Consider the following 27,346-nt stretch of genomic DNA (forward strand, 5'->3'; position numbering starts at 1 on the left):
TGACCGTTACATCTATCTTTTATTTCCATTCTCTTCTGGAATTTTGATTAGGAAAATATACTTTTTAATTGTATCCTTTATAATTTTAAACACCTATACTGTGTTCAGTTCCTCATCTGTCTATAGTTGGGATAATTTTTTCAAATATGTACTTTATTTATTTTTATTTTTTATTTCCATAGGTTTTTGGGGAACAGGTGGTGTTTGGTTACATGAGTAAGTTCTTTAGTGGTGATTTCTGAGATTTTGGTGCACCCATCACCCAAGCAGTATGCACTTTACCCAATCTGTAGTCTTTTACCCCTCGCCCCCCTTCCATTCCACCCTTTCCTCCAAGTCCCCAAAGTCCATTGTATCATTCTTATGCCTTTGCAGCCTCGTGGCTTAACTCCCACCTGTGAGTGAGAACATATCATGGTTTTCATTTTTTTTCCGGATTTATTTCCCAATTCATTTACTCTGAATTTTGCTGTTTCTCATATGCTATTTAACCCATCCATTGATTTCTTAATTTCAATAATTTTATTTTTAAAATTTATAAATATATATATTTTTCAGATTTGCAGATTCATGTTATAACCTTACGTGGTTTGATCTTTTTATTGTAGCTGTTATTTCCTTATATACTTTACTTATAGTTATATTTTGTACCCTTTAATTATAACAACTAGTGTCCTTCAGGGTATTTGTTAATTTTATTAGCTCATCCTCAGTCATGGCTTCTTATTTCCCATTATGTGTTTGAGAATAATTTTGTAAGCTCATACTTGGTTGAATTTTATTTGCAGAATTTTGAGTAGCTAATTTCTAATAACTTGGGCTGTATACCAACAGCATGGATCCACATTATTAGTCAGCTCAGTCTGCCATAATAAAATAACAGAGACTGGGTAGCTCAAATAACAGAAATTAATTTCTCACACTCCTGGAGGCTAGAAGTCTAAGACCAGAGTGCCAGCCTGATCAGGTTCTAGTGAGGGCCCCCTTCTTGGCTTGTAAATGGCTGCCTTCTTGCTGTGTCCTCACAATGCAGGGAGCGAGTTAACTCCAGTCTCTTTCACTGATTATAAAGGCACTAATCCTATTACAGGGTTCCTGTGCTCATGACCTTGTCTAAACCTAGTTATTTCTCAGAGGCCCTACCTCCGAATACTGCCACATTGGAATTAGGGCATCAATGTACGGATCTGGGAAAGGAGTGGCACAGTCAGTCAGTCCATAACGTTCACTTGTGCTCTTTTTGAGAGCTTTGGTTCCTTCTATTTGTGTGGAGCCCAGGGAAACTCTGATCTTTTGCATCTCTTAAAACACACTTTTATGATTTTAGTGTACCATTCTTTTTCTCTCTCTTGATTTCTCTCAGCCCTCAGAAATGTCCTTGATTTTTTCATGAACCAAAGTTATACAGTTTTCCATATTTCAGGCCATGTTTTTGAAAGGCAAAACCATTTCAAAAGAATGTTCAGAAATTTATATTTGATGTATTTTGGATTTAGTATATGAGCTCTGATCTCTATATATTAAAAACTTATGGGAATATTGTTTATATTTATTGTTGACTAAATATCAGTTACAGCACTCACAAAGAAATAGTACTGCTTCATTCTAGTTGTAATTATTCCAGCGTGATTTGTTTTTTTGCCTGGCACATGGTTTAAAGCACAAAATAAGCATATAAAACTTATATGAGAGAGTTTTTCAGCCACAGGCAGAAACATACCACAATAATTTTTATCCTATGCTAAGATTTTGGTCCATAATAACATGATACCCATTGGAAAGATAGATTTGAGAAAGAGGCATGCTTAAATAATTTTTAAATTTTTTTACATGCATGTTTTTGGATAAGTGTATTGTTCAATCTTTAATATTAAAAACTAAAATTCTGAATGACAAACATATGTGCAAACAAACAATTGTGGCAAAAACAGTTTTTGTTGGTGAAGGGACTAGCTGCCATTTGGTGATTTTTCAGATAATCAAATTTGAAAAATCAATTGGATCTTCTCTTCTCTTCTCTTTTCTCTTTTCTCTTTTTGAGACGGAGTCTCAGTCCCCCAAGCTGGAGTGCAGTGGCATGATCTCGGCTCACTGCAACCTCTGCCTTCCGGGTTCAAGTGATTTCCTGCCTCAGCCTCCCGAGTAGCTGGGATTACAGGCACACGCCACCATGCCTGGCTAATTTTTTTTTTTTTTTTTTTTTGTATTTTTAGTAGAGACGGGGTTTCACCATGTTAGCCAGGATGGTCTCTATCTCCTGACCTCATGATCTGCCCGCCTCGGCCTCCCAAAGTGCTGGGATTACAGGTGTGAGCCACCACACCCGGCCCCTTGGATATTCTTTTCTAACTCAAATGAGAGTATCCTCATTATATAATCCACCTTCTCTCCAGAAACTTCAAGGTCTTTCTCTCTAATGGTGGCTGTTTCTACGCTGCAGATAAAAATTGCATTTCCCTCTTAGCTGAAAAATACCCAAGCCTATGAGCAAGAAAACAAAATATTTTTTGATTCTACTATTCCCTCTGTCAGAGATGCCAGAAACTTTTTCTTCTTCATTTATAGCATAATTTCATTCATGCTTGCATGCATTTCTATATTTACTTACTCTAAAGCATTTACTAAGCACTTTAATTGGTCAGTCATGAGGCTTGGTGCCGTAGAAACAGAGATGAAATGCAATTCTCCATCATAAAACAGTCTGGCAGGGAGGAGGAGGATAAATAAGTGGTATATTACAATTCGGTGAGAGAAAGTACCTAAGAGAACACATTTAAAAAGCATGCAATGCAGAAGGATGTGTAGAAGATGATGGAAGTAAAATTTTCTTGCAGCTGATGTTACATACATACACACACACACACACACACAAAACCAACTAGATGTTTCTGTTGGTGTCATTGACACCTACCCATTTCTTTTCTTTTCTTTTCTTTTTTTTTTTTTTTTTTTAAGACTGAGTCTTACTCTGTCGCCCAGGCTGCAGTGCAGTGGTGCGATCTGGGCTCACTGAAACCTCTGTCCCTGGGGTTCAAGCAACTCTCCTGCCTCAGCCTCTCGAGTAGCTGGGATTACAGGCTCATGCCACCATGCCCGGCTAGTTTTTGTATTTTTAGTAGAGACGGGGTTTCACCTTGTTGGCCAGGTTGTTCTACAACTCCTGACCTCAGGCGATTCGCCTGCCTCGGCCACCCAAAATGCTAGGATTACAGGTGTGAGCCACCGTGCCCGAGCCTGACACCTACCCATTTCTTAAACTAGCTTTTGTGTCCACCACTTGAAAGCCACTGCTTTAAGATCTACTAATTACCGAAATGCAAAATTGAATGAGTCATGCTCAACCACCCAGCACTTAAACATCTCTTTGATCTCTCATGATCTAACTCAAAGGTATCTCATTCCTGATTCACTTCTTCCTTCATCCAAACTGCACTCCTGAAGCATTTAATTAATCTAAACATAAGCAATGCTGACTTACTGTTTCATGTTGTATTATGTTTTTGAAACTGATTTAGCCCATGTCTGAATCTTTATTGTTCTGAAGCCCGATCATCCACAGAGCCTAATATATACAACGCTGAACCAAACAAACACATGATAACAAAAACACTAATTTAGTGAATTAATCTAGAAGAATCTAGAAGAATTAATCTAGAAACTGCACAGCAGCAGTATCTCTCTTCAGCTTGAATTACTAAGCAATTCAAGTTAGCAATTGTGTAGACCCAAATAAGATAATAATATTTAGTCATTTAGATATGCCACTACAAGTAAAAATAAATCAGATACATACACATACACACAAATTACTCATAGAATGCGGTATTCATAAAACTTAATTATGTTACTTTTTAAACAAGCTATCTTTTTATGTTTTTGCAAATAGTGGCGACAAATTGGCTACTTCAAGTGGTGACACTACAGTTAAATTATGGGATCTATGTAAAGGCGATTGCATTTTGACCTTTGAAGGACACAGCCGCGCAGTATGGTCCTGCACATGGCACTCCTGCGGCAATTTTGTGGCTTCCTCCTCACTGGATAAAACTAGCAAAATCTGGGATGTTAATAGGTAAGAAGTACTTTAAACATTACTAATCCTCTGTGTTGATACATATACGTGGGTAAAGTGGTAAAGTTCTTTTTTTTTTTCCTTGATGCTACCCCAGGGAAACATTAAAAGAAACTGTTAGTTGATAAGATTATAGAGAGCTACTTAAATAATCTTTGTGAAATCCATTTCTAACTCCATTAATCTTTGTTGATTAATAATTTCTTTCTAAATGTAAGTATCAAGATCAAGCTTATGTAATAAGATTAGAATTGCTTCATTGGAAAGCTGTTTGTTTTAAGCAGGATAGAAACAAATACTTCTTTTAAAGAGTTGGATTTTTAGTTCTGCTTTCCACAGGCTTGTTATTGCTCTGTACTATTAAATGTAATAGTTCAACGAATGTAAATATAACAGAAATAATTATTTTCTTTATGCTTAATTTGTTATGTCATGATATTCTTGATTAAATGTTTCTTGTCGATTCACAAATTGTAGGAAATAGTATACTGTATTGTATGTAAAATCCTGTACATATCATGTGGATTTGGAAGTTTTATGTTTTGATTTTAATTCAAGGTAGACAAATTCATTATGTTTCAAATATTGAAATTACTATCACCCATATATTTTTGGATGCTCATTACCTTCTGTTAGGTTTGCAAATATGATACAAAGAGGTAAATTTAGCTACTATCAAATATGCTAATTCCTTCAGCTAAGGGGTTATATATCATCCATCAAACTTTCTCAGTAGTGTGTGGTCCTAGCTCTGGAAGGACCTCCATCCTTCCGGAGGAACACCCATAACAGCAGAGAAGTGCCCTCTCCTCAGAGGGCTGAGGTTCCATTTTGAAGGTCCTCTCTTTAAGGGTCTAAGTTTTAATATTCTACCTTATTCCCTGTGTTCCCTCAGTCCTAGGGGTGGTAGCTCTTTCTTGAAGTTGTTATCTCCATGATATTTTAATGTTCTCTTTTCCCTTTTTTAGTTACTTAGTTAGCAACTTTATTCAGTTTTTACCATCCTGTATGTGAAATTATTATTGTTACAATGATAGGTGCAAGTTCCGTTTCCTGACAAGTCCTTGAAAGATCCAGGGCATTAGTGGATAGGGAGCATAACCCACCTGAGTTATAAAGCTGTAGCTAAATAAAATTAGCCTGCTCCATAGGAGAAAACATGACTGTGAATAACATATTTTAGACCTATGTCTATCTGAAATAGTGACAATTTCAGATAGCTTTTAATTCTCAGATGGGTACTTACTATTTATCTGGAATATCCAATCATGTATAATTCTTTATTATATTTCTATAATGTGTGACTGGATTTCATAAATATTTATTATAATAGATTAATGGAATTTTAGCACTAGTATTTAATTTGAATTTTGTATCACTTTTGACTTGGTTGAGGATCGTAATAGAAAACAGTGATCTATTCTAAAATGTAATATGTCTTTAGAACTCTTAACTACCCAGGGTGTTTAAAAGCAGACTATGGTTAAAAAACTCAGTAGTCTCAGCCCTACTTGGAATGATTTCAAACACTTTGACTTGACAACTTTTCTTTATGACCCTGGTATCTAAATACTGACTTCCAATTGGTGCCCAATAAATCTTGATATTACAGATCAAAATTGCTTCTGATTGATGCCAAAATTCTTTAAACTTCAAGTTTCCTATCACTGTCAAGAGTTCACTTTCATCATCAAGGACAAAAAAAAATTGTACTAATTTTGGCATTGAGGTGGTGGATAAGTATTGACAAATAAAGTAGAAATTGATTGTTTCTATAGTGGCTATTGCTATACCTTTCAGAGTCACAATCAAAGCTCTAATTTATAATTACTCCCAGATCAATACAATATAGATATGTCTAAAACTAGTGTCTTTCTTCAAAATTTCATAGATTATTTGAACTGGCTTAGTTACTGAAGGCAAGAGATTATTTGCCTTGGTAAGATGGATGGTGGTGGAGCTATGTATGCTGTGTCATATATTCTTGGCTTGATACTGCATATATATATATATATATATATATATATATATATATATATATATATATAGTTGTTTGTTGTTGTTGTTGTTGTTGTTGTTTTTAAGACTGAATCTTGTTCTGTCACCCAGGCTAGAGTGCAGTGGCACAATCTCAGCTCACTGCTCTGCAACCTCTGCTTTCTGGGTTCAAGCAGTTATCCTGCCTCAGCCTCCCGAGTAGCAGGGACTATAGGCACGTGCCACCACACCTGGCTAATTTTTGTATTTTTAGTAGAGACAGAGTTTCACCGTGTTGGCCAGGCTGGTCTCAAACTTCTAAGCTCAAGTGATCCACCCACCTCGGCCTCCCAAAGTGCTGGGTTTACAGGCGTGAACCACTGCGCCTGGCCATGCTGCATAGTTCTTAATAAATACCAAATTTATATTGGTAGACAGTATTAGTCACCAGAGAAGGAAGAGTTTAGAATACATTCTTCTCTTTTCACACCCATTCTTTCCTTCAAGCTTCTGGCTCAGTCTTGAACAGCCTTGATTGGTGTTCTATCTCTAGCTCTGCAGCTGTTTCTGAATTGGGCAATACTTGGTAAGACCATCCATTTAGTTCCTCACCAAAAAGTTGGATCACTGTGAAGCATCAACAATATAGAAAATTTCAGATCAAGATTCATATTTACTGAGTGCTAATCAGAATCTATGAACAATTATCTATGACAATCAGTCTGAATAATTCCATACTCTACAAGGTTTCTGTGAATAATTAACGGTAGCTTTTTTATTATCTTCTGAATGATCAGGTATATAAATTGTCATGTATTTCACTTAATGGTTGTTTGAAACACACACACACACACACACACACACACACACACACACACACACCAGTGTAACCCAGAGAGTGCTTGGCACATGGTGGTTTACTTACATAAATGAATAAAGAGTGATTCAACAAGTAAATATGGCAAAAGTATTCTAAATATTCTCCCTGACCCATCCACATTTAAACTATAATATAATTATGCTGTCTTATCCTACACAAATCAATAAAATGATGAAAATGGGGTAGAAAAATCAGAAAATAGCTATAAAAAATAATTTGTATTTCTTTAGAGGCATTTAGAGGCATTTGTATATAACATTAATCAGTAAGTATTCATGAAATGACTTAACAGTGTTGGTCTGTGTTATAGATCTAAGACAATTCTCATACTCAACCATTGCCTTCAATGAGATTACAAGTAATTTAAAATGCAGCAATTTTGAAGCAATAAGGGAATATGCAATGCATCTACCATTTATATTTATAATATCAGATCAGGTATTCTAGTTGACTCCTGGCTGCTTTTCTTCCAAGGTAGCTGGGTATTTGGCTGAGCAGTTATATCACACTGTTACTCTGATATTTGGAAGGCAGACCATGTTCCTGCTTAGCTTGTAGCTTGAAGGAGAAGGGGTCGGAAACAGCCAAAATGTTACTGAATGTTGCTATTCCAGCTGTTTTAACAAGGTGTTACACAGACAAGAATTGGGTGGTTTGTACCAAGGATAGTAGGAAACAGAGGGACTTGTAAAATTCAACAGCTTCTTGACCCCTAATGTTGGGAGATAAATCTGTGGCCCTTATTTCTAAGTGTATTGTGTCCAATACTCTTGTAATTACATGGGAAGAGGAAAATAAAGAAGGTTTAAGAACTGTGTTTACTTTAATTTGTGGTTACTGTGGCATTGCGTTGCCCGGAAGCAACTATATTAGAAACCTACCAAGTTTTTGAGAGAATTGTATTGACAAGGAAACTATGAGCCTATCCTTAAATCCCGTTGACTCTTCAAACAGTGAAACAGTCCTCAGAGCCCCAAACTTGCATCCAAAAAAAGTGGACTTGTATTTTTGCACAGTTCAGAAGGAAGGCAGAGACCATAGCACCAATCTCAATATGGCCACAGAGGATAATGAACAAGAAGGAACCTACAGTGGAACTAAGCCAGAAGCTACAAAGAACAATGGGGAAAGGTGCTCCTCTGGGGGACAGCCATGGTCCAATCAAGGAACTTTCTTCAGTACCATGGCAAAGTTCCTCATGATGCCTGCCTAGTTTTTCACTATTTGGACTAGTGATGCTTGTATGTTTCCCATGTTTCCGTTTTCTGTATTACAGTTTATACTGCAGTTATTCTGTCCTTACTTCACAATTGTGCATTGTGTTCATGGTGGTGATGGTGGTGGGAAGCAGAAAACTTGTATTTTGTTTCGTTGGTTACCATAATGCAAGTGACACTGCTGAACCAAATGATGCAGATTGTGTGTCAGCCACAGATCATGAACTGTGAGACATGCAGTAACTGAAGAAGAGATCTGGGGATGTTTCTTTTTTTGGTTGTGGAGAGAAGAAAGTCAGTGAATATTCTAAGTGTGGAAGAAAGGATGACAGATATTTGGTGAGAAAAAGGCCAAACTGTGGCAGAGACTGTTAGCTTTTCACTAGAATCCACTTTTTCCTTCTTCCATATTAGTTGGGCACTTGGCTGTATATGTAAATGATATTTATTAGCCTCAATTAGTTAAGTATGTCTACGTCACTAAGTTCTATACAATAGAATATTAGTTAAAGTAGCAGGCACTATTTCCTCATTCTTGCCCCCTTGTGGTGCAATGGAATACCAATGACAATGACCACAATAATCTTAGAAGCCTATTATTGAAACTGAAAGAACAATTGTCAAGCTGCTTGAAGTAAAGCCACCCCTGTTTTTTAACTGCAGTTAGGCTGCAACATTCTCTGGACTCTTCAGCAATAAGAAAATACACTTCCAGGCCAGGTGCGGTGGCTCATGCCTGTAATCCCAGTAGTTTGGGAGGCTGAGGCAGGCCAATCACAAGGTCAGGAGATCGAGACCATCCTGGCTAACACGGTGAAACCCTGTCTCTACTAAAAATACAAAAAATTACCTGGGCGTGTGGCAGGTGCCTGTAGTCCCAGCTACTTGGGAGGCTGAGGCAGGAGGATGGCATGAACCCAGTGGGCGGAGCTTGCAGTGAGCCGAGATAGCGCCAGTGCACTCCAGCCTGGGCAACAGAGTGAGACTCCGTCTCAAAAAAAAAAAAAAAAAAAAAAGACACTTCTATTTGGTTTGAGACATTATATTTCCAGTATATTTGTTACAGTATTTTTGCTTGCCTAGTCTACTGTAGGCACCCATGAATACTTTTCAGGTGATATGTTTTTCCCTCATGACATATTATTAAGGCAACCAAGACAAGCTCTGAAGTGTTCTCAAATTATTTGAAGGAGTAGTAATGGAAATTTTCTGCTGATAATAGATGGCTAGTCTATCCCTCTTTTTTCTTCCCTTGCCCCTTCTTTCTTCCCATCTTTATTGTCTATTGCAATGCTGTTGGAGTCCATGAAATCCTGCTTGCCAATAGCAACATATGCAAGTTAGTTTGCATGGAGGTAATGCTTGTAAGACTAGTTATAAATTATAAAAACATGCAACTGTCGTAAGGGTCTCCATTAATAGGACACTGTTTCAATAATGAGGATTTCACTGAAATAATGAAAAACGCCAAGAATTTAAATTTTATGTTAGCATTGACCACATTTACTGATAGGAATGAGTTTTGCTCATTGTAGTTAAGCTGATGGAATAAAAATAGTACCTTCCACATGGTTGACCTCACAGGTTTATTTATTTGCTTACAGATCCAACAAATATGCATTGAGCACTTACTTCGTTCTATGCCTTATTCTAGTTACTAAGCTATAATAGTGAAAAACTTCTGCCCTTATGTCATTGGCATTCTTTCGGGAGGCAGAAAATAAGCCAAATGAAAAATGATAATAATTAATAATTACATATAATATTTAGAGATGACAAATTGTGTAGAGGAAAACTAGAGCACAGAAGGTGAAAAGGGATAGCAGGCATTGGAAAGGGTTGCAATTTTAAATAGGAAGGTCGAGAAAATTCTTGTTATAAAGTTGACATTTGGATAACCTGAATAAGGTGAATCAGCAAGCCAAGCAGATACTTGAGAGGAGAATATTCCAAGCTCTTCTGATCAGGAAGCTTTCCTATGGTGGTAGCATGACCCATGTGACTGCTAAGCAGCAAAGAGGCCAGCATGACTGGAATAAAGTGAGCAGATGAGAGAATGGTAGGGGTAAGACAGTTAAATGAGTATGTACATATAATAGAGGGCCTGTCAATTACTTTGACCTTTATTCTCAATGAAATGGGAAACCATTAGAGGGTTTTGAGCAGAAGAGTCTCAATCTGTTTTACACTCTAATAAGATGACTCTGGCTACTGTTTTGAGATTAGATGGTGGCAGAGGTGGGGTGAAAGCTTAAAAGCAGGTAAAAGCAGAAAGACCAATTGGGGAACTATTGTAGCAATCCAGGCCAAAGATGTAGAAGGTTTCAGCCATGAGAATAGTGAAAGTCATAAAAATTGTATTCTGGATAGATTTGAAAGATAAAGACAACAGGAGTTTCTGAAGTACTGTGAATTGTGACAGAAAGAGGAAACAAATGACCTGTTACATTTTCATACACCTGAAAGGCAAAGGCTCATTCTGCTTATACTGGGACACTAATATAAACATTATAAAAGGCTTTTCCAAACAGGTGTATCAACTGGTGATCCAGAAACCATGATAGAATGAGGAATGCCTTCTCATTGTTCATCTAACATTTCCATTCAAGAAAATGGAATGTTTCCCTTCTGCCCACTTCCTAGCATCACTTCCTTTTTATTTTAATAATTCTGTAGCCAGTCATAACCCCTGTGCTGGATGAGATGACAGAAACAGAAGTCTATTTGTAAAGAAAACAGATAAATTAAGAAAGAGGAAATGTGAAATGTTAAGATTGTTATGATGAATTACCTTCTGTTAATGATATATACTATTATTTTGAAGGGGAAGGCAAATAATGCATGAAAGTGGACTCTAAAATTAAAGAAATTTTCTTATTACAAAACCAATAATGATAAGATAGCATCAAACTAGTAATACAATGGAGTTTAGTATTTATAACACAAAATGTTCCATTAATATATTTTATGTTCTTTATGTTTCATTTGCAAAGTTGGCTATGCTAGCAAAGGAGGATATATTGTATAATATTAATGGGTTTAAAACACGATAATGTAAGAAGAAGTATTAAGACTCAAGGGCATGGATTATTGGTACATTAATACCTGTCTTATATTGCAAAGATCCCCACTTTGCCTTCTTATACTTGAAAGGGCACCCAAGGTATATATTAATAGACTGCCAAAGTAATGCTTGAAATATAATTATGTTACAGTATAAGAAATGGTAAGATACTTAAATTGACCTCTTGTGATCAATTTCTCCTGTTACACCAGGATAATTAATTATTGTATCTTCTTGGATTTTCAAGTACATTCAAATGAATTGTTCCCCCTTGACATATGGGCTTGAAATGATGTCTGAGTATTACGGAGCATAGACACATAAATAAGCACAAAAAGTGAAGAAAACAGAATATAGCATGTATTTTTTCATTTTCCTTTCCCCCCCAAAAGTACATAATTAATAAGCACTATTCAAGAAATATCTACCTTATGAAGAAAATTGTATTAAAGCCAAAGTTCAGATTTCATTTAGCAAGTTTTGTCATGTTTGAAAAATTGAGAATCTCTCACACATTCAATATGGCTTTGTGTGTATGTGTGAAGAATGGCTCAAGTAAGTGTCCACTGCAATAAACTTGATGTGAATGTTCTTTGATACCAATATACATGGATCAATGATAAAAAAAGGTAAATGTCATTAGGATTTTAAAATTCATCCCTATTCCTTTCTACAGCAAATGCTATTACATAGCAATGAATTGTATAATTTGGATCTAACATGCTGTATAATGTACACTTTCTGTTTGTTATCTCATACACCAAAAAAGCTATTTATTAGAAATCATTAGAATGAGTATAAATGAAACTAAAGATATTCTGATAAAAGCGAATATATATATATTTTATAACATGATACATTTCTGCTTTATTACTGCCAATCATAGCAAGAACTTTACCATGTAAAATATGCAACACCTTTTCTCCAACTCTGCACAAAATAATCTGGTCAATACATAAGTCTTAATCCTCCTCAATGCTGATGACTAAAAGGGTTTAGTATATTTCTACACTAATGTATGGTAAAATAAAATGATATGTAGCCATAGTCCACCTTAGGTAAAAAATGAAAATCACGTTTGTTTTATATTTAAGATTTAATTGTACATGTATGCATGTGTGTGTGTATTCTCACACATTTATGTATATATACTTATTTGTATTGATGAAGTGAGTTTATTCAGCTCAAAATTAATTTTAGAGTGGCAAAAACTGTAATTATTTGACTATCTTAAATATTTTAAATTTCAATCAAAATATTTATTTATGTGTTACCTATGACTCCAAAACCGAGCTTGTTTTAAAACCATTTATTTCAGACAACAACCACTATTATTATATCCCTAAAACATTGTTTTTGGAATTATTAAAATAATTTTAATTTAAATAAAAATTTAAGATTTGATTCAATTACTGTGGAAACAAATCAAATGTCCAAGGACATCAAATCAAAATAAAAGAAGTAAACTGGTTACTAAACATAAAAAATGCCAAGCAATACAATTTTGGCAGCATTAAACTAAATATTTTCTTATTGTTAAACTTACTGTTATATGGAAAATCATTTCTATTTGGATAATAAAGATGAGGTTTTTTTTCTCTTAAAGGACTAGGAAATATAATTTTGATAGAAAATTTAAGTAATGTTTCCTCCCATTGTCTGACATGAGTTTATGCAAAATCCTAACACTTATCAAAGAGAGCAGAACTTGTTAACTTGTGTTCTGGGTAAAAAGACCATACCATCTTCAGTCAAGGAACCATGGAATAATCTTTGGTCTCCACACGATCCAGAATGAGCCATGAGGGAAGCAATACCTCCAGCAGAATTCCACCTTCTAGAAAAATATCCCTTCCTGATTTTTTCCATACTTTTATCCTTCACTAGATTTGACAACTAATTACTAAAAATCACTCCTACTTAGAAACTGATTATTTATTTATCTAATATTTACCAACTATGTACCAAGTCATATAGCTGGAGCTGGGGATATAGCACTGAATGGAATGGTCCAGACCCTTGCCCTTGCGGAGCTTACATTATAGAAAAAAGTGTCACTGGTTACCTGTGCCTTATAAATCATTAGACAAGCTCCCTGACTTGATCATTGATCAAAAGATTAATTCCTTTCTGCTAGAGATGACAAGGGGGTATCAATGAGAGTGACTGTCTTTCTCAGATGTCATGTGTGAATCCTAGTTCTCTATTAACGGAAAGAATTAAAAGCCTTCAGAGTAATAAGCCACCAATGAGGTGAACCTTAAAAATGGTGCCAAGCCTTCTTATCTTTACAAAGATGATTTTTGTTTTCACTTGCATTAGGATTCTTTTCAGGTACCTGTCACACATAAACCACCCAATTAAGATCATTTGAAGCGGTTTTCACATGAAGAGAAAACTTTCCTGTGATGGTTCTATTTCAGTTTATTTTGGGGTTATTATGTCAGTTTGCTTTTTGTTTTAAGTAAGGAAGAAAATAGTGAATTTTAGAAAAGTATACATTAGCAAGAATCAATATAAAATGCTATTCAAGCAATAACAAATAGAGATAATATACAAAGATGTGCTGTATCTCAACCTGTTTATGTTCAAAATTTTTATCTCTGGGTAGTAAAAAGTATGTCTTATATATGCAGACAAATTCAGAGGGATCCAAAAATAGTGTTTTCTTCTTTAATGTTGAAGATGTAGAGTGACATAGTTATTTTTCATATTTTGTTTCAATACATGTCCTAGTAAAATTTCTTATCTACAAATTTAAGGCATACACGTACTGTTGAAAATTTATGGTAATTACATAAATATGCATTTGAAAAGGTACAAAATTTTAAACTAGAAACACAAAACATATAATTATATAACAGCCATAACTACCATTAAAAAAGTGAGCATTTAACTTTTTAAAATTAGCTGTGCCAAAATATCTGACAAGTTTATGAAAACGTCTGATGGTTCCAGTTTTAGAGGTGACATATAATTTATTTCATTGCATATTTTTCTAGCTATTTTGTGAAAATGTTTAAAAAGTTTTTTTAGAGATGGCATCTTGCTGTGTTGCCTGGGCTGGAGTGGTACAATCATAGCTCACTGTAGCCTGGAACTCTTGGTCTCAAGCAATCCTCCTGCTTCAGCCTCCTGAGTAGCTGAGACTACAGGCAGGCACAACTACATCTGGATAATTATATAATTATTTTTATTTTTTAGGAATAGCGTTCTCCTTATGTTGCCCAAGCTGGTGTCCAATCACTGGCCCCAATTGATCCTCCTGCCTTATTCTCTAGAGTAGAGAGAATTACAGGTATGAGCCACCTGCTTCTGGCCAAAAATCAAATGCACTTTTTAGAAAATATTAATGCCAGTATCTCCAGAATAAATTAACTTCACTACTTTACATACATAAATTAATATAGCATATGTCTATGCAAAACTATAATCATAAACTATGTATCTGCACCCCAATAATACTACCTATGTTCCTAATCTTTATGAATTGTAAATCTCTTATACAAATAACATTTTAATTAACAAACACACATAAATTATATATGCAATAATTTCTTACCCCTAACTCTTATTTCCTCCTAACTTATTTATAAACAGGCTACATTATGTTTGACTTGAGGCTTTCAGTGATATCGCTAACAACAAATTATCTCTTCATTACCTGAGTTATAATGATTCTCATTATCTATGTTCATATTCTTACAAACCACTGAGGAACCAATCCCTAAATTGAAAATGATTGTTCACCTTCTCTTGAGGCCATTGGGATTAATCTCATTAAATTAACAGCCTTATTTATGTGGGTCACCACAAAAATGCCATCCATTATATTCTAGATATTGTTCATATATCCACCAGTCAGACTCTATCTCTCACTTACCTCTGATGTCCTTCCATTGTATGGTTTGGAATTAAATACCTGTCATCAACAAAATATTCTATATCCTCAATCCCTTCAAGGTACAATGTATCTTCTTGCTTATACTGGCTATCCATCCCCTGAGAATATCAATTTCCTTTTCTAATTGAGCCTGTAACTCCTTCTTTTTAATCCTTCTCTGGAGATTTATAACTCGTAATGAATGTTAAGCATGTAGACGCTATCACTGAGGTACATAAATATAATTTATTTTAGAATTTTGCATACATATATATTAATTGACACACACACAAACACACACATACGCATACATAGAGAGAGATAGATTGTTCTTGGGATTGTGACATAAATTTCCCCTACCACTGGATCTGCGGGTTTATTCACTAATGGGTTTCCAGTAGGCAAAACAATGAGCTTGGAACATACTGGGAAAGTAGTAAACATTTGTTGAATTAATCTTAACTAATAACTTATGTTCCCTCCTACTCTTCACTTACTTCTAGACCACTTTACTTCCTCTCTCCTCCCACAAAATTACAGCTTCTTATAAGTACATGCTTTGTGACTATACCATTAGCTTCTGTTCCATTTTATTCATATACTGGCCTCTTCATCACTCTCATCATATTTTGAATAACATAGCACTTGACTTGCTGTCATCCTTGTTTGCAATGTGGATATTGAATCCAAGCAGAAAGTCCAGCCAACACCCTAGCCTCACAGTTCCTTCCTCCCTTGTTCCCAACAACTTTCAAGTCTTGATTTTAGGTTTTCTACTCTGTGAGCACCATTTCTTCTCTGTCCAGCTTGTATATTCTAATCACTCACTGCAACAATTCTTTGATACCAGCGGTATTAATAATTAATTGTTTACACCATTTTTTTTTGCCCTTGATAATAGCCTTCCTCTTCTTTCCTTCTTCCCCTGAGTAGATGCCAAGGTCTTCCTCACAGAGTTTCAATTTCTTACCCCTCCCTTCCTCCACATTTCTTGCCTGTCAAAACCCCAACTCTGGTTAAACCTAATTCTCTGCCTGCTTTGCCTACTTCTGTTCAGTTGAGCATAGCTTTGGAAAAAAATCAGAATCAGGCTGACCTGTTTCATTTCATGTTTATAACCTCAACTCACAAGTTGAATTCAACTGAATTTTCTCTATCAATTAACTTTCTACAATGTGAGACGAGTATTTCATACCTTCCTCTTCCATATTCAAATCCCTAACACTCTCCCCACTCACTTTTTCTCTGAGTGACAACATGGATTTTTATTTCACTGAGCAAATAGAAGAAATCAGAATAACATTTTTATTCTTCCACCACCAAATCCATCAGTGATTTATATTTCCCTTTTCTCTGGATGTTGCCTCGGTATTTCTTCTGTATTGACTTACCTGGAGCTGGGTAGTCTGGAATAGTCATTCACATGTTTGAAGCTTCAGTTGGGACAGCTGGGGAAAGTTTCTGTGTGATATCTTATTTTCCACATAGTGGCAGAAATGGTCCAGCAGCAAGAAAAAGCAAGCTCCAATGAACAAGAACTCATTTAAACCTTTACTTACTATTATATCATTGACCAAAGCAAGTCGCATGGCCAATATTAGAGTTCATGTGGGAGGGGAATACTCAAAAGTGTGCATATAGGAAAAGAAATAATGGCGACTGCTATGAACTAAGTGCTTGTGTCCCTCCAAAACTCATATGTTAAAGCCTAAATCTCCCATGTGATGATATTTGAAGGTGAGGCCTTTGGGAATTAATTAGGTCATGAAGGTAGAGCCCTCGTGAATGAGATTAGTGCCCTTATATAGGAAGGGACAAGAGACCTTACTTTCTTTGTTGTCCACCATGTGAAAATACAATGAGAAGACGGCCATCTGCAAACCAGAAAGTGGGCTTTCACCAGGCACTGGATCTTCTGGCCACCTCATCTTAGATTTCCCGGCCTCCAGAACCGTAAGAAATAAATGTTCATTATTTAAATCACCCCGTCTGTGGTATTTTTGTTGTAACAGCCCAAACAGACTAAGATAGAAATTGGTACTTAGAAGTGGAGTGCTACTATTTCAAATACCTGAAAATGTGGAGGTGTCTTTGGAAGTAGGTAATGGGTAGAGTCTGGAAAGATTTTGAGGTGCATGCTAAAAGAAGATAATATTGCTATGAGGGGACTTTTAAATGTGAATCTGGTAAGAGCTCAGAAAGTAAAGAAGAGAGCTAGAAAGGTCTCTATCTTATTAGAGAATATATAAGTGATCATGTAATGTCAGCAGAAATATGGACAATAAAGGCCATTCTCATGTGATCTCAGACAAAAATTGGGAAACATGTTATTGGGCAATGGAGAAAAGGCACTCCTTGTTATAAAGTGGCAAGGAACCTGGGTGAATTGTATTCATGTTCTAGTATTTTATGGAAGGTAGAATTTGCAAGCAATACATGTGGATATTTAGCTAAAAAAATTTCTATGTATAGTTTTAAAGGATCAGCTTGGTTCCTCCTGACTGCTTATAGTAAAGTGTGATGAGCAAAAGGAATTGAAGAGAAAGAAGGAATCATTAAGCAAAAAGGAACCAAAACTTAGAGATTTGGAAAATTCTTAGCCTTTCCATGTTGCAGGGGAACACAAAGGGTGTGGCCAGGCTACCATTTGATAAGAAGATTAGTATGAGTGTGATCCAAGAACCTAATCAGACATCTCAACAGAAGCCAGTTATAGAGATGGAAATACACCACAGAAATACTGGCACCAAAATGGAATAAAATGAAGAAAAGTTGTTGGACTTCCTAGACACTATAGCACTGGACCATAGAGCTATTCAACTGCAAAAACATGTTATTCTTCAAGACAAGAGAAGAATGACCCTCAAGTCATTTTCAGAGTTTATCGGGACTGCCACTCTCACCAAAGGTCCAGAGTGCATGGGTCTGGGGGACAGGGCTGCCTCCATCTCAACTTTAAAGGGCAAGACCAATATGTGAACCCACCAATGGGTGGGGTAATATTCTTGGTTCCAATAGGCCATACAGAGGCTACCCTGAGCCAAGGAGTCATGACCTCCACTTGGCAGAGCAACTGGGGCCTGTGTTTCTTGCCTAGCAGTGCTGCAGAGGCAAAACTTACATCCCACTGGATCCAGAGGAAGAGCATCATCAAGTCAAGAGGATTATTGTTGAGGCGTAAGCTCTCATAGAGTTTGCCTTGCTAGGTTTTGGAGTTTCTTGAGACCTGACACATCTTTCTTTCTTCTGATTTCTCCATTTTGGAATGGAAATATTTATCCTATGCCTATCCCATCATTTTACTTTGGAAGTACATAACTTAACTGGTTTCACATGTTCACAGGGAGAGAGGAATTTTGGCTCAGAGTAAATCATACCTCAAGATTCAACCATATATAATTTAGATAATATTTAGATAAGACTTTGAACTTTAGATTTGATATGAGACTAGGTAAAACATTTCTGTTGGCATGGAATTAATGTATTTTTATTGTGAGAAGGACATGAATTGTGGGGGGCTAGGAATGGAGTGCTATGGGCTATATGTTTGTGTCCCTCCGAAGTTCATATATTGAAGCTTAAATTCCCAATGTGATAGTATTTGAAGGTGGAGCCATTGGGAGGCAATTTGGTCATGAGGATGGAGCCCTCTTGAATGGGAGTTGTGCCTTTATAAAAAGAGACATGAGATGGCGAAACCCCGTGTCTACTAAAAATACAAAAATAAATTAGCTGGGTGTGGGGGCGTGCACCTGTAATCCCAGCTACTTAGGAGGCTGAGGCAAGAGAATCGCTTGAACCCAGGAGGTGGATGTTGCAGTGAGCCAAGATCATGCCATTGCCCTCCAGCCTGGGCAACAGAGCAAAATTCCGTCTCAATAAAAGACAAGACATGAGAGACTTTGCTTCTTTCTTCTTTGTTCTCTGCCATGTGAAAATACTATAAGACAGTGTATTAGTCAGGGTAACTTAGAGGGACAGAACTAATAGGATATATATATATATGTGTGTGTGTATATATATATGTATATATATCTTTTTATGTATATATATGTATATCTATATATGTATCTTTCATATATATGTGTATATATACTAGTATATACAAGTATATCTATACAAGTATATATATACAAACACACATATATATACTTGTGTATATATATATATACAAACACACATATATATACTTGTATATATATACAAGTATATTTATACAAACACACATATATATACTTGTGTATATATATATGTGTGTGTTTGTATATATATAGTATATATATATGGGAATTTATTAAATATTAACTTACACAATCACAAGGTCCCACAACAGACTGTCTGCAAGCTTGAGGAGCAAGGAGACCCAGTCCGAGTCTCAAAACTGAAGAACGTGGAGTCAGTTGTTTGAGGGCAGGAAGCATCCAGCATGGGAGAAAGATGTAGGCTTGGAGGCTAGGCAAGTCTCGACTTTTCATGTTTTTCTGCCTGCTTTATATTTGCTGGCAGCTGATTAGATGGTGCTCACCAGATTAAGGGTGGGTCTGCCTTCCCCAGCCCACTGACTTAAATGTTAATCTCTTTTGGCAACACCCTCACAGACACACCCAGAATCAATACTTTGCATCCTTCAATCCCATCAAGTTGACACTCAGTATTAACCATCACAGATAGTCATTTGCAAAGCAGGAAGTGTGCACTCACCAAACATTAGATCTGACGGCAACTTAATCTTGGATTTCCCAGCCTCCAGAACTATGAGAAATAAATGTTTATTATTTTAGCCACCCAAATCCTAATATATTTGTTACAGCAGCCCAAACTGACAAAGATAGCAACCATTTTGCGAACAATACACCTTCTTTCTAGCCCTTTGTTTCTCTTATAATCACTTTCTTGCAAATATAAATGTAGTATTGTTATATTTTTACCATATTTTATATGACAGAATTGATGCTTCTTCAGCTGAGCTAGGTACTTACATACTTTTCTCATCATTTCTAGGAGAAAAGTTGACCTGACTTTTTGTCTTAATTTTTATACATAGATTGTTGGGGAAATATTTTTTGTGTGTGATGGAGTCTTTCTCTGTCACCCAGGCTGGAGTGCAGTGGTACCATCTTGGCTCACTGCAACCTCTGCCTCCCATGTTCAAGCAATTCTCCTGCATCAGCCTCCCGAGCAGCTGGAACTACTGGTGCATGCCACCACACCCATCTAATTTTTCTATTTTTAATAGAGATGGGGTTTTACCATATTGGCCAGGCTGGTCTTGAACTCCTGACCTCGAGATCTACCTGCCTCGGCCTCCCAAAGTGCTGGGATTACAGGAGTGAGCCACTGTGCCCGGCCTGTTGGGAAAATTTTTGCAAACTGATTGTTAGAATGATTTAGGCTAACTGTATTTCTCTGCTCTGTATATTTTAGATTACTCTTAGTACTCTTTTATGTCTCTTTATTTTGAATTTGTTTAAAACTAAGAATAAATTTTAAAATGGTAGTTTCAGAGTATCCTTCACCCAAATTTTCCCAGTGATAATATTTTACATAACCATTGCCTATTGTCAAAATTAGGAAATGTGAAATTGGTACAATATTATTAACTCAAGCTCAGACCTCATTCATATTTCAACGATTTCTACATGCAGATTTTTGGTATGTGTGTGTATAGTTCTACAAAATTTTATCACGTGTAGATTAGAGCAATCAATGCAACCAACACCATAATCAGGATACAGATTGGTCCACAACCATTTAAAAACTCCTTCATGTTACCCCTTAATTACCATACTCTCCCGCCTACTCTTAACTGTTGGCAACCACTGATCTGTTCTAGATCACTGTCATTGTCAAATCAAAATTATTATATTAATAGAATCATATAGTATGTGACCATCTGAGGTTTGCTTTTTTTTTTTCATTTAGCATAATGCCCTTGAGATTTATTCAACTATTGGGTATATGAATAGTTCCTTCCTTTTTATTGCTGAATAATAGTCCATTGTACATAAACATCATAGTTTATTTATTCACTCCTTGAAGGATATCTGGAATATTTCCAGTTTGGGAATATCACAGATAAAGCTGTAATGAGCATTTACATATAGGTTTTGTTTGAACATAAGTCTTCATTTCTCTAGGATATGTGTCCACGAATGCAGTTCCTGGGTTGTATGTTAAATATATGTTTAACATTATTTTAAAAAGTGCAAATTGTTTTTCTAGTCTGTGGTATTTTACACACCGATTGGCAATAATGAGAAATCCAGTTTTTCTGCATCCTTATCAGCATTTATTACTATCAGTATTTCTTATCTTCTCCATTCTAACGTGTGGTGGTATCTCATAATGGTTTTAATTGGTATTTCTACCATAGCTAATAATGTTAGACATCTTATTATGTACATACTTGCCACCTATATGTCTTTTTTGGTGAAGTAACTTTAATTTCTGGCCTATTTTCTAATTGAGTTGTTTGTTTTCTTAACTGTTGAGCTTCTGTTGAAAGTGCCCTGTGTATTCTGGATATACATCGTTTGTCCTTTAGGTCAAGGACATTTTTTTTGGCTTATAAATTTCTAATTTTTCCAGTACCATATGATGAAAATTTGTAAGCAAAACTAAAACAAATAAAGTACCTAATTTTCGAGAAAGGCACAGAAACAATTCCCTTGAGGAAAGAAAAAATCCGTAGTCTATGTGGATCTGTTTCTGGTTCTCTGTTCTATTCTACTGATCTATGCACAATCTTTCACAAATATCATATAGTTTTGATTATTATAACCATAAAGTAAGTCTTAAAATCAGATAGTGTGTTTCCTTCAGCAATTTTTCTTTTTCTTTCAAAATCATTTTGACTGTTCTATTTTCCTTGTCTTGCCAGTCTTATTTTTCCTCTTATCTAAAAATTACTTTAACCTGACTTTGCCGATCATCAATTGCTATATTCCTTTTCTAGTTAATTTCTGCACTTTTTTTAAATTTTTGACTCTCAGTAGTATCTAATTTATTCCTGTTATTTGCTCATGCTAACTTCTCAGAATTAATTTCCCTCTAGGCTCTTCTCCAGCAATCCACCTATAGTTTTTCCTTCAAATTTGAGTTGGAGACTATCGCTTCCTAAGAAATATTCCTGTCTAACCTCAAAGTGTAATAATGACACTTTTTTTTCCCTTATTAGGGTCAAACTGTGAGTTGTTATGACCTTAAACACACACACAGATAAACAGACACGCAAATGCATTTCTGCATATAATTCAAAATTTAAAAATTAAAACAAGCAATAAAGGAAGTGTGTAACAAATCCCATCAAAATTTGACTTCCCCTCATGAAGAACCCATTGATGCTACTCTATTTGCTCGTATTTGGAATACGAAATTCTTTTTAAAAATTCTCTCTCTCACTCTCTAATTTTTTTGTTTTTATCTTTGCCTTTAACCACCTCCCCAATTTGATGCAGATGCTTTGCTGGTGGTTTAGGAATATGCATTATCTTTTTATTGAGTAATCCAACACTAGCTTTTATGAATAATTTGTTCTATGTCATTAAGCATTCACATTTCTGCTCTAGTTCTCTTTATCTTTGCTGTCTCTGCCATGTGACAATCACCTGATTTGTCTCTCTCTTTTAAATTACTCCGTGGAGCCCCTAATCGGATGCCATATTATTTTATTCTCTGCCTCACATTTTACCTTAGAATTTATTCTTAAATCTTTGTCCCTTTTCAAAATAACTGTATTTTATACATATTCCTGTATATATTTCTGTTACATTTTTTGCCAAAGATTGCAAACAGTTAAATTACTTCTCTAAGACTCTTCTCTTTTTTAAAAGGTATGTTTCCCTTAGTGCTTGAACTTAACTAAATAGTCCCTCAGAACTTCTTTTCATTATTAAATTATTTGATAGGGTCTCTTGGGCCTTGTGTTTGCACACCCATACTGAATGTGAAATAAATAATTCTGAATACTTTTTGAAACTTTCTTTTTACAAACAGTAATGTATTATTTAGAAGACAGAGAATAGGATTGTTCATATTGAATGAAAATAATGTCTACAGTTATTTATCATTTTAAGGAGCAGAGACACAACTTAATTACAACAGTTCTTTTTTTTTTTTTTTTTTTTTTTTTGAGATAGAGTCTCTCTCTCTGTCACCAGGCTGGAGTGCAGTGGTGTGATCTCAGCTCACTGTAAGCTCCACCTCCCAGGTTCAAGCGATTCTTGTGCCTCAGCCTCCTAAGTATCTGGGACTACAGGCGTGCCACCACGCCCAGCTAATTCTTGTATTTTTAGTAGAGATGGCATTTCACCATTGTTGGCCAGATGGTCTCGATGTCTTGACCTCATGATCCACCCGCCTCGGCCTCCCAAAGTGCTGGGATTACAGGCATGAGCCACCGTGCTCGGCCTACAATAGTTCTTTTCAATGTGCGTTTTTTACTCATCCAACATGGCTAATCTCTAATGAATTAAAAACATTTTGCCAAACAGATCACAACCCTTCACCTTCAAATGTACATTTGTTGGTATTGTGAGGTCTTTGGTACTCACCCTTGGTCATCAAAGCAAATAAGTTTTGATTGAGGACTGACAGAATATTCTCACTGAATATTTAACTCCTAAATTATTTACCGTGCCTACTTAGGCCTTTATTTTTATTGCATAATGAGGCGTATGAAAACACATTTTAGTCTGACAAAATAAAATCCACACAGAAACTATGTACAAAGATGCTTGTGAACCTACATGCTGGTAAGGAATTGTGAAGCAGAATATTCAGGTTATTTTATAAAATTAACATTAACTGAAATGACTTCTTTCTGCTCCTTTGGCAAATCTTTCCTGAATAAGTATACTTCAGTGAGTACAATTCTTACACGTGTGAACAAAATGTAGCCTTTGTTCAGATGACAGAAAAATCTATAATGTAGGATCAGAAGTAACTGCAGCTTCCTTCACTGCATATATCTGTAGTTAGGTGACATGAACTGACACATATTTCTTATTCATGAGTTCTACAGCATGAGAAGGAGGATTCACCTGAATATTAAACTGTTATAAACTGTTAATATATTCTAGCTAGAATTAATTAAGCTGGTCACATTATTTCAAAGAAAAGGTTCATGCAATGTCTGCTTCATACATATCAATGCTTCTCATTTGGATTCCAGTTCCTGTGGCCCGCAGCAGTCTTTGCAAATGTATCTTTATTTTTCTTTATTCTTCTAAGAATTAAGAAAAACGAGATTTGGAAAAAAACCTCAAACTTTCAAGTGACCTTTTCTTCTGTTCACATAGTTAAAGACATTTTGTTGTAACATGTATGAGCTTTTTGAGGGGCACATGTGCACAGTCTCACATCTTACGTTTAAGCCCTTTCCTCTTCTTTGATTGTTTCGGTTGGAATAAGAACACAGGTCACACCGCCCTTTAACAATGGAGTCTGCTGTTTAAAAGGTGTGTGGGGCATTGTACTAATATCAGTAGCTTCTAAATTGCCTTTGTACTTTAAGATTATTTTACAGATATTATTTAGAACAGCCATAGTTTGTTTGCTTGCTTCCTTCCTTCCTTCCTCCCTCCCTCTCTCTCCCTCCCTCCCTCCCTCCTTCCTTCTCTCTCTTTTCTTTTCTTTTTTTTTTTCTTCTTTTTTTTTTTTTTTTTTCCCCCTCAAGACAGGGTTTTGCTCTGTCACCCAGACTGGAGTGCAGTGGCGTGATCACGGCTCACTGCAGCCTCAAATTCCCAGGCTCAAGTGATCCTCCCATATTAACCTTCTGAGTAGCTGGGACCACAGGCTTGTGCCAACATGCCCTGCTAATTTTGGGGGACCTTGAAGGTAGAGACAGTGTCTCTCTATGTTGCCCAGGCTGGCCTTGAATTCCTGTGCTTAAGTGATCTTCTGCCTTGGCCTCCCAAAGTGTTGGGATTACAGGTGTGAGCCACCACGCCTAGCCTGACATAGTTTTTTTTTTTTAATAACACATTTAGCATAAATTGATTAATATTTTTCCTCTGAAGCACTTTTAGTTTGATAAGCAAGATTTTTAAAATACCACCCCAATATACAGACCTTCAAGGCTTAGGAGTCAAGTTCTCCTATCTGAAATTCAGGATTTCATAATTTAGGAATGATGTAAATCCTGATTAAGTAAGGAAATTGAGGAAAATTTTAGGAAGTATAAAATGTACTTTCCTTCATATTTATAAAAGCTTGTAGCATTTAAAATTTGGTTATCATAATGATACAAAATAAACATTCAAATAGAAATGTCAATTATTATAAACTAAATTTTAAAATTCATCTAAGAATAGAAAAAGTAATAGAATATACATGGATTCAGAGTCATAATAGTAACATATCTCTTAAAGGTAGAGAAACATTCAAGATCAAGACAACAACATAGCAGAGCCTGCCATGATTTCTCCTGTTCTCAATTTAAATAGTTATACAATATACAAAAGACAAAAGCACATAAAAGAGAAAATATGAATAAGAGGCAAAAGAATGCCTGAGCCAGGCTTCATTCCCACTTCATTTGATTTATTTATATTCTCTTCTTTCAAGAAAAGATTTAAACCAGTTTACAAGGATAAACAAAATATGACAAAAGAGTATAAATTAAAGTTGGAAGAAATAAGAAAGGATAAACATTGAGGAGATAAATGGAGCCAGGAATATGCCAAAATGCATGCTATAATAACTCACTGGCTGACGTTGAGTCACACATTCATATTTAAGCTTTCAAATAGCCAAGCAAAAGACATAGTTATTTTCATTTGTATAACTGAGGATGTTTTGAGATTCGCTAAAACCAAATATTAAAAACAAAGACACACAACTATATTGGTACTAAGAAAGGATTTTAACTGATGGAGCTCATCAAAGAACATAGGAAGGTGCATTAAATGATGTTATAAAGAATATCCTTGTAATGGTAAGTTTCATAGAGTGGCTTTCATGATAAATTAATATATTCTAAGAATATTACTTATGGACAATCACCGAGGGATGATCTAAAGGATTACCAGTTGGAGGTACAATGATTCTCTACAGAAAATTGTTTTGAATCATCTTTAGACTATAGATAATTTAAGGAAACCTAAATATGAGAAGAATACAAAAATGCATTGAAAACAAATGAAGAGTGTAACTGATATTGAAGAAAATTGAAATAGTGATATGGAGAACACATTTTAAAGGGCATGGTAGAATGCAGAAATACATAAAAATGTAATGCTCTGAGTATTACGGAGCATAGACACATAAATAAGCACAAAAAGTGAAGAAAACAGAATATAGCATGTATTTTTTCATTTTCCTTTCCCCCCCAAAAGTACATAATTAATAAGCACTATTCAAGAAATATCTACCTTATGAAGAAAATTGTATTAAAGCCAAAGTTCAGATTTCATTTAGCAAGTTATGTCATGTTTGAAAAATTGAGAATCTCTCACACATTCAATATGGCTTTGTGTGTATGTGTGAAGAATGGCTCAAGTAAGTGTCCACTGCAATAAACTTGATGTGAATGTTCTTTGATACCAATATACATGGATCAATAATAAAAAAAGGTAAATGTCATTAGGATTTTAAAATTCGTCCCTATTCCTTTCTACAGCAAATGCTATTACATAGCAATGAATTGTATAATTTGGATCTAACATGCTGTATAATGTACACTTTCTGTTTGTTATCTCATACACCAAAAAAGCTATTTATTAGAAATCATTAGAATGAGTATAAATGAAACTAAAGATATTCTGATAAAAGCGAATATATGTATATTTTATAACATGATACATTTCTGCTTTATTACTGCCAATCATAGCAAGAACTTTACCATGTAAAATATGCAACACCTTTTCTCCAACTCTGCACAAAATAATCTGGTCAGTACATAAGTCTTAATCCTCCTCAATGCTGATGACTAAAAGGGTTTAGTATATTTCTACACTAATGTATGGTAAAATAAAATGATATGTAGCCATAGTCCACCTGAGGTAAAAAATGAAAATCACTTTTGTTTTATATTTAAGATTTAATTGTACATGTATGCATGTGTGTGTGTGTATTCTCACACATTTATGTATATATACTTATTTGTATTGATGAAGTGAGTTTATTCAGCTCAAAATTAATTTTAGAGTGGCAAAAACTGTAATTATTTGACTATCTTAAATATTTTAAATTTCAATCAAAATATTTATTTATGTGTTATCTATGACTCCAAAACCGAGCTTGTTTTAAA

The 27,346-nt window shown here is 35.4% G+C and overlaps 1 protein-coding gene across 7 annotated transcripts in view; it reads left to right on the forward strand.

Annotated features, from left to right (window-relative positions):
• SPAG16 (sperm associated antigen 16) overlaps window positions 1-27,346 on the forward strand; it is a 1,164,663-nt gene that overhangs the window by 656,325 nt on the left and 480,992 nt on the right. For all 7 annotated transcript variants that reach the window (XR_008677798.1, XM_019022690.4, XM_055380495.1 and 4 more), the window contains one exon: window positions 3,887-4,072. Coding sequence is in view for 6 of the 7 variants with exons in the window: in XM_019022690.4 (XP_018878235.2) it covers window positions 3,887-4,072 (186 nt within the window). In the remaining variant the exon portion in view is untranslated. The remainder of the gene's footprint in view (window positions 1-3,886; window positions 4,073-27,346) is intronic.

The sequence above is a fragment of the Gorilla gorilla genome, chromosome 11 (genome assembly GCF_029281585.2).
Source record: "Gorilla gorilla gorilla isolate KB3781 chromosome 11, NHGRI_mGorGor1-v2.1_pri, whole genome shotgun sequence".
In the NCBI taxonomy this organism is placed as follows: Eukaryota; Metazoa; Chordata; class Mammalia; order Primates; family Hominidae; genus Gorilla; species Gorilla gorilla.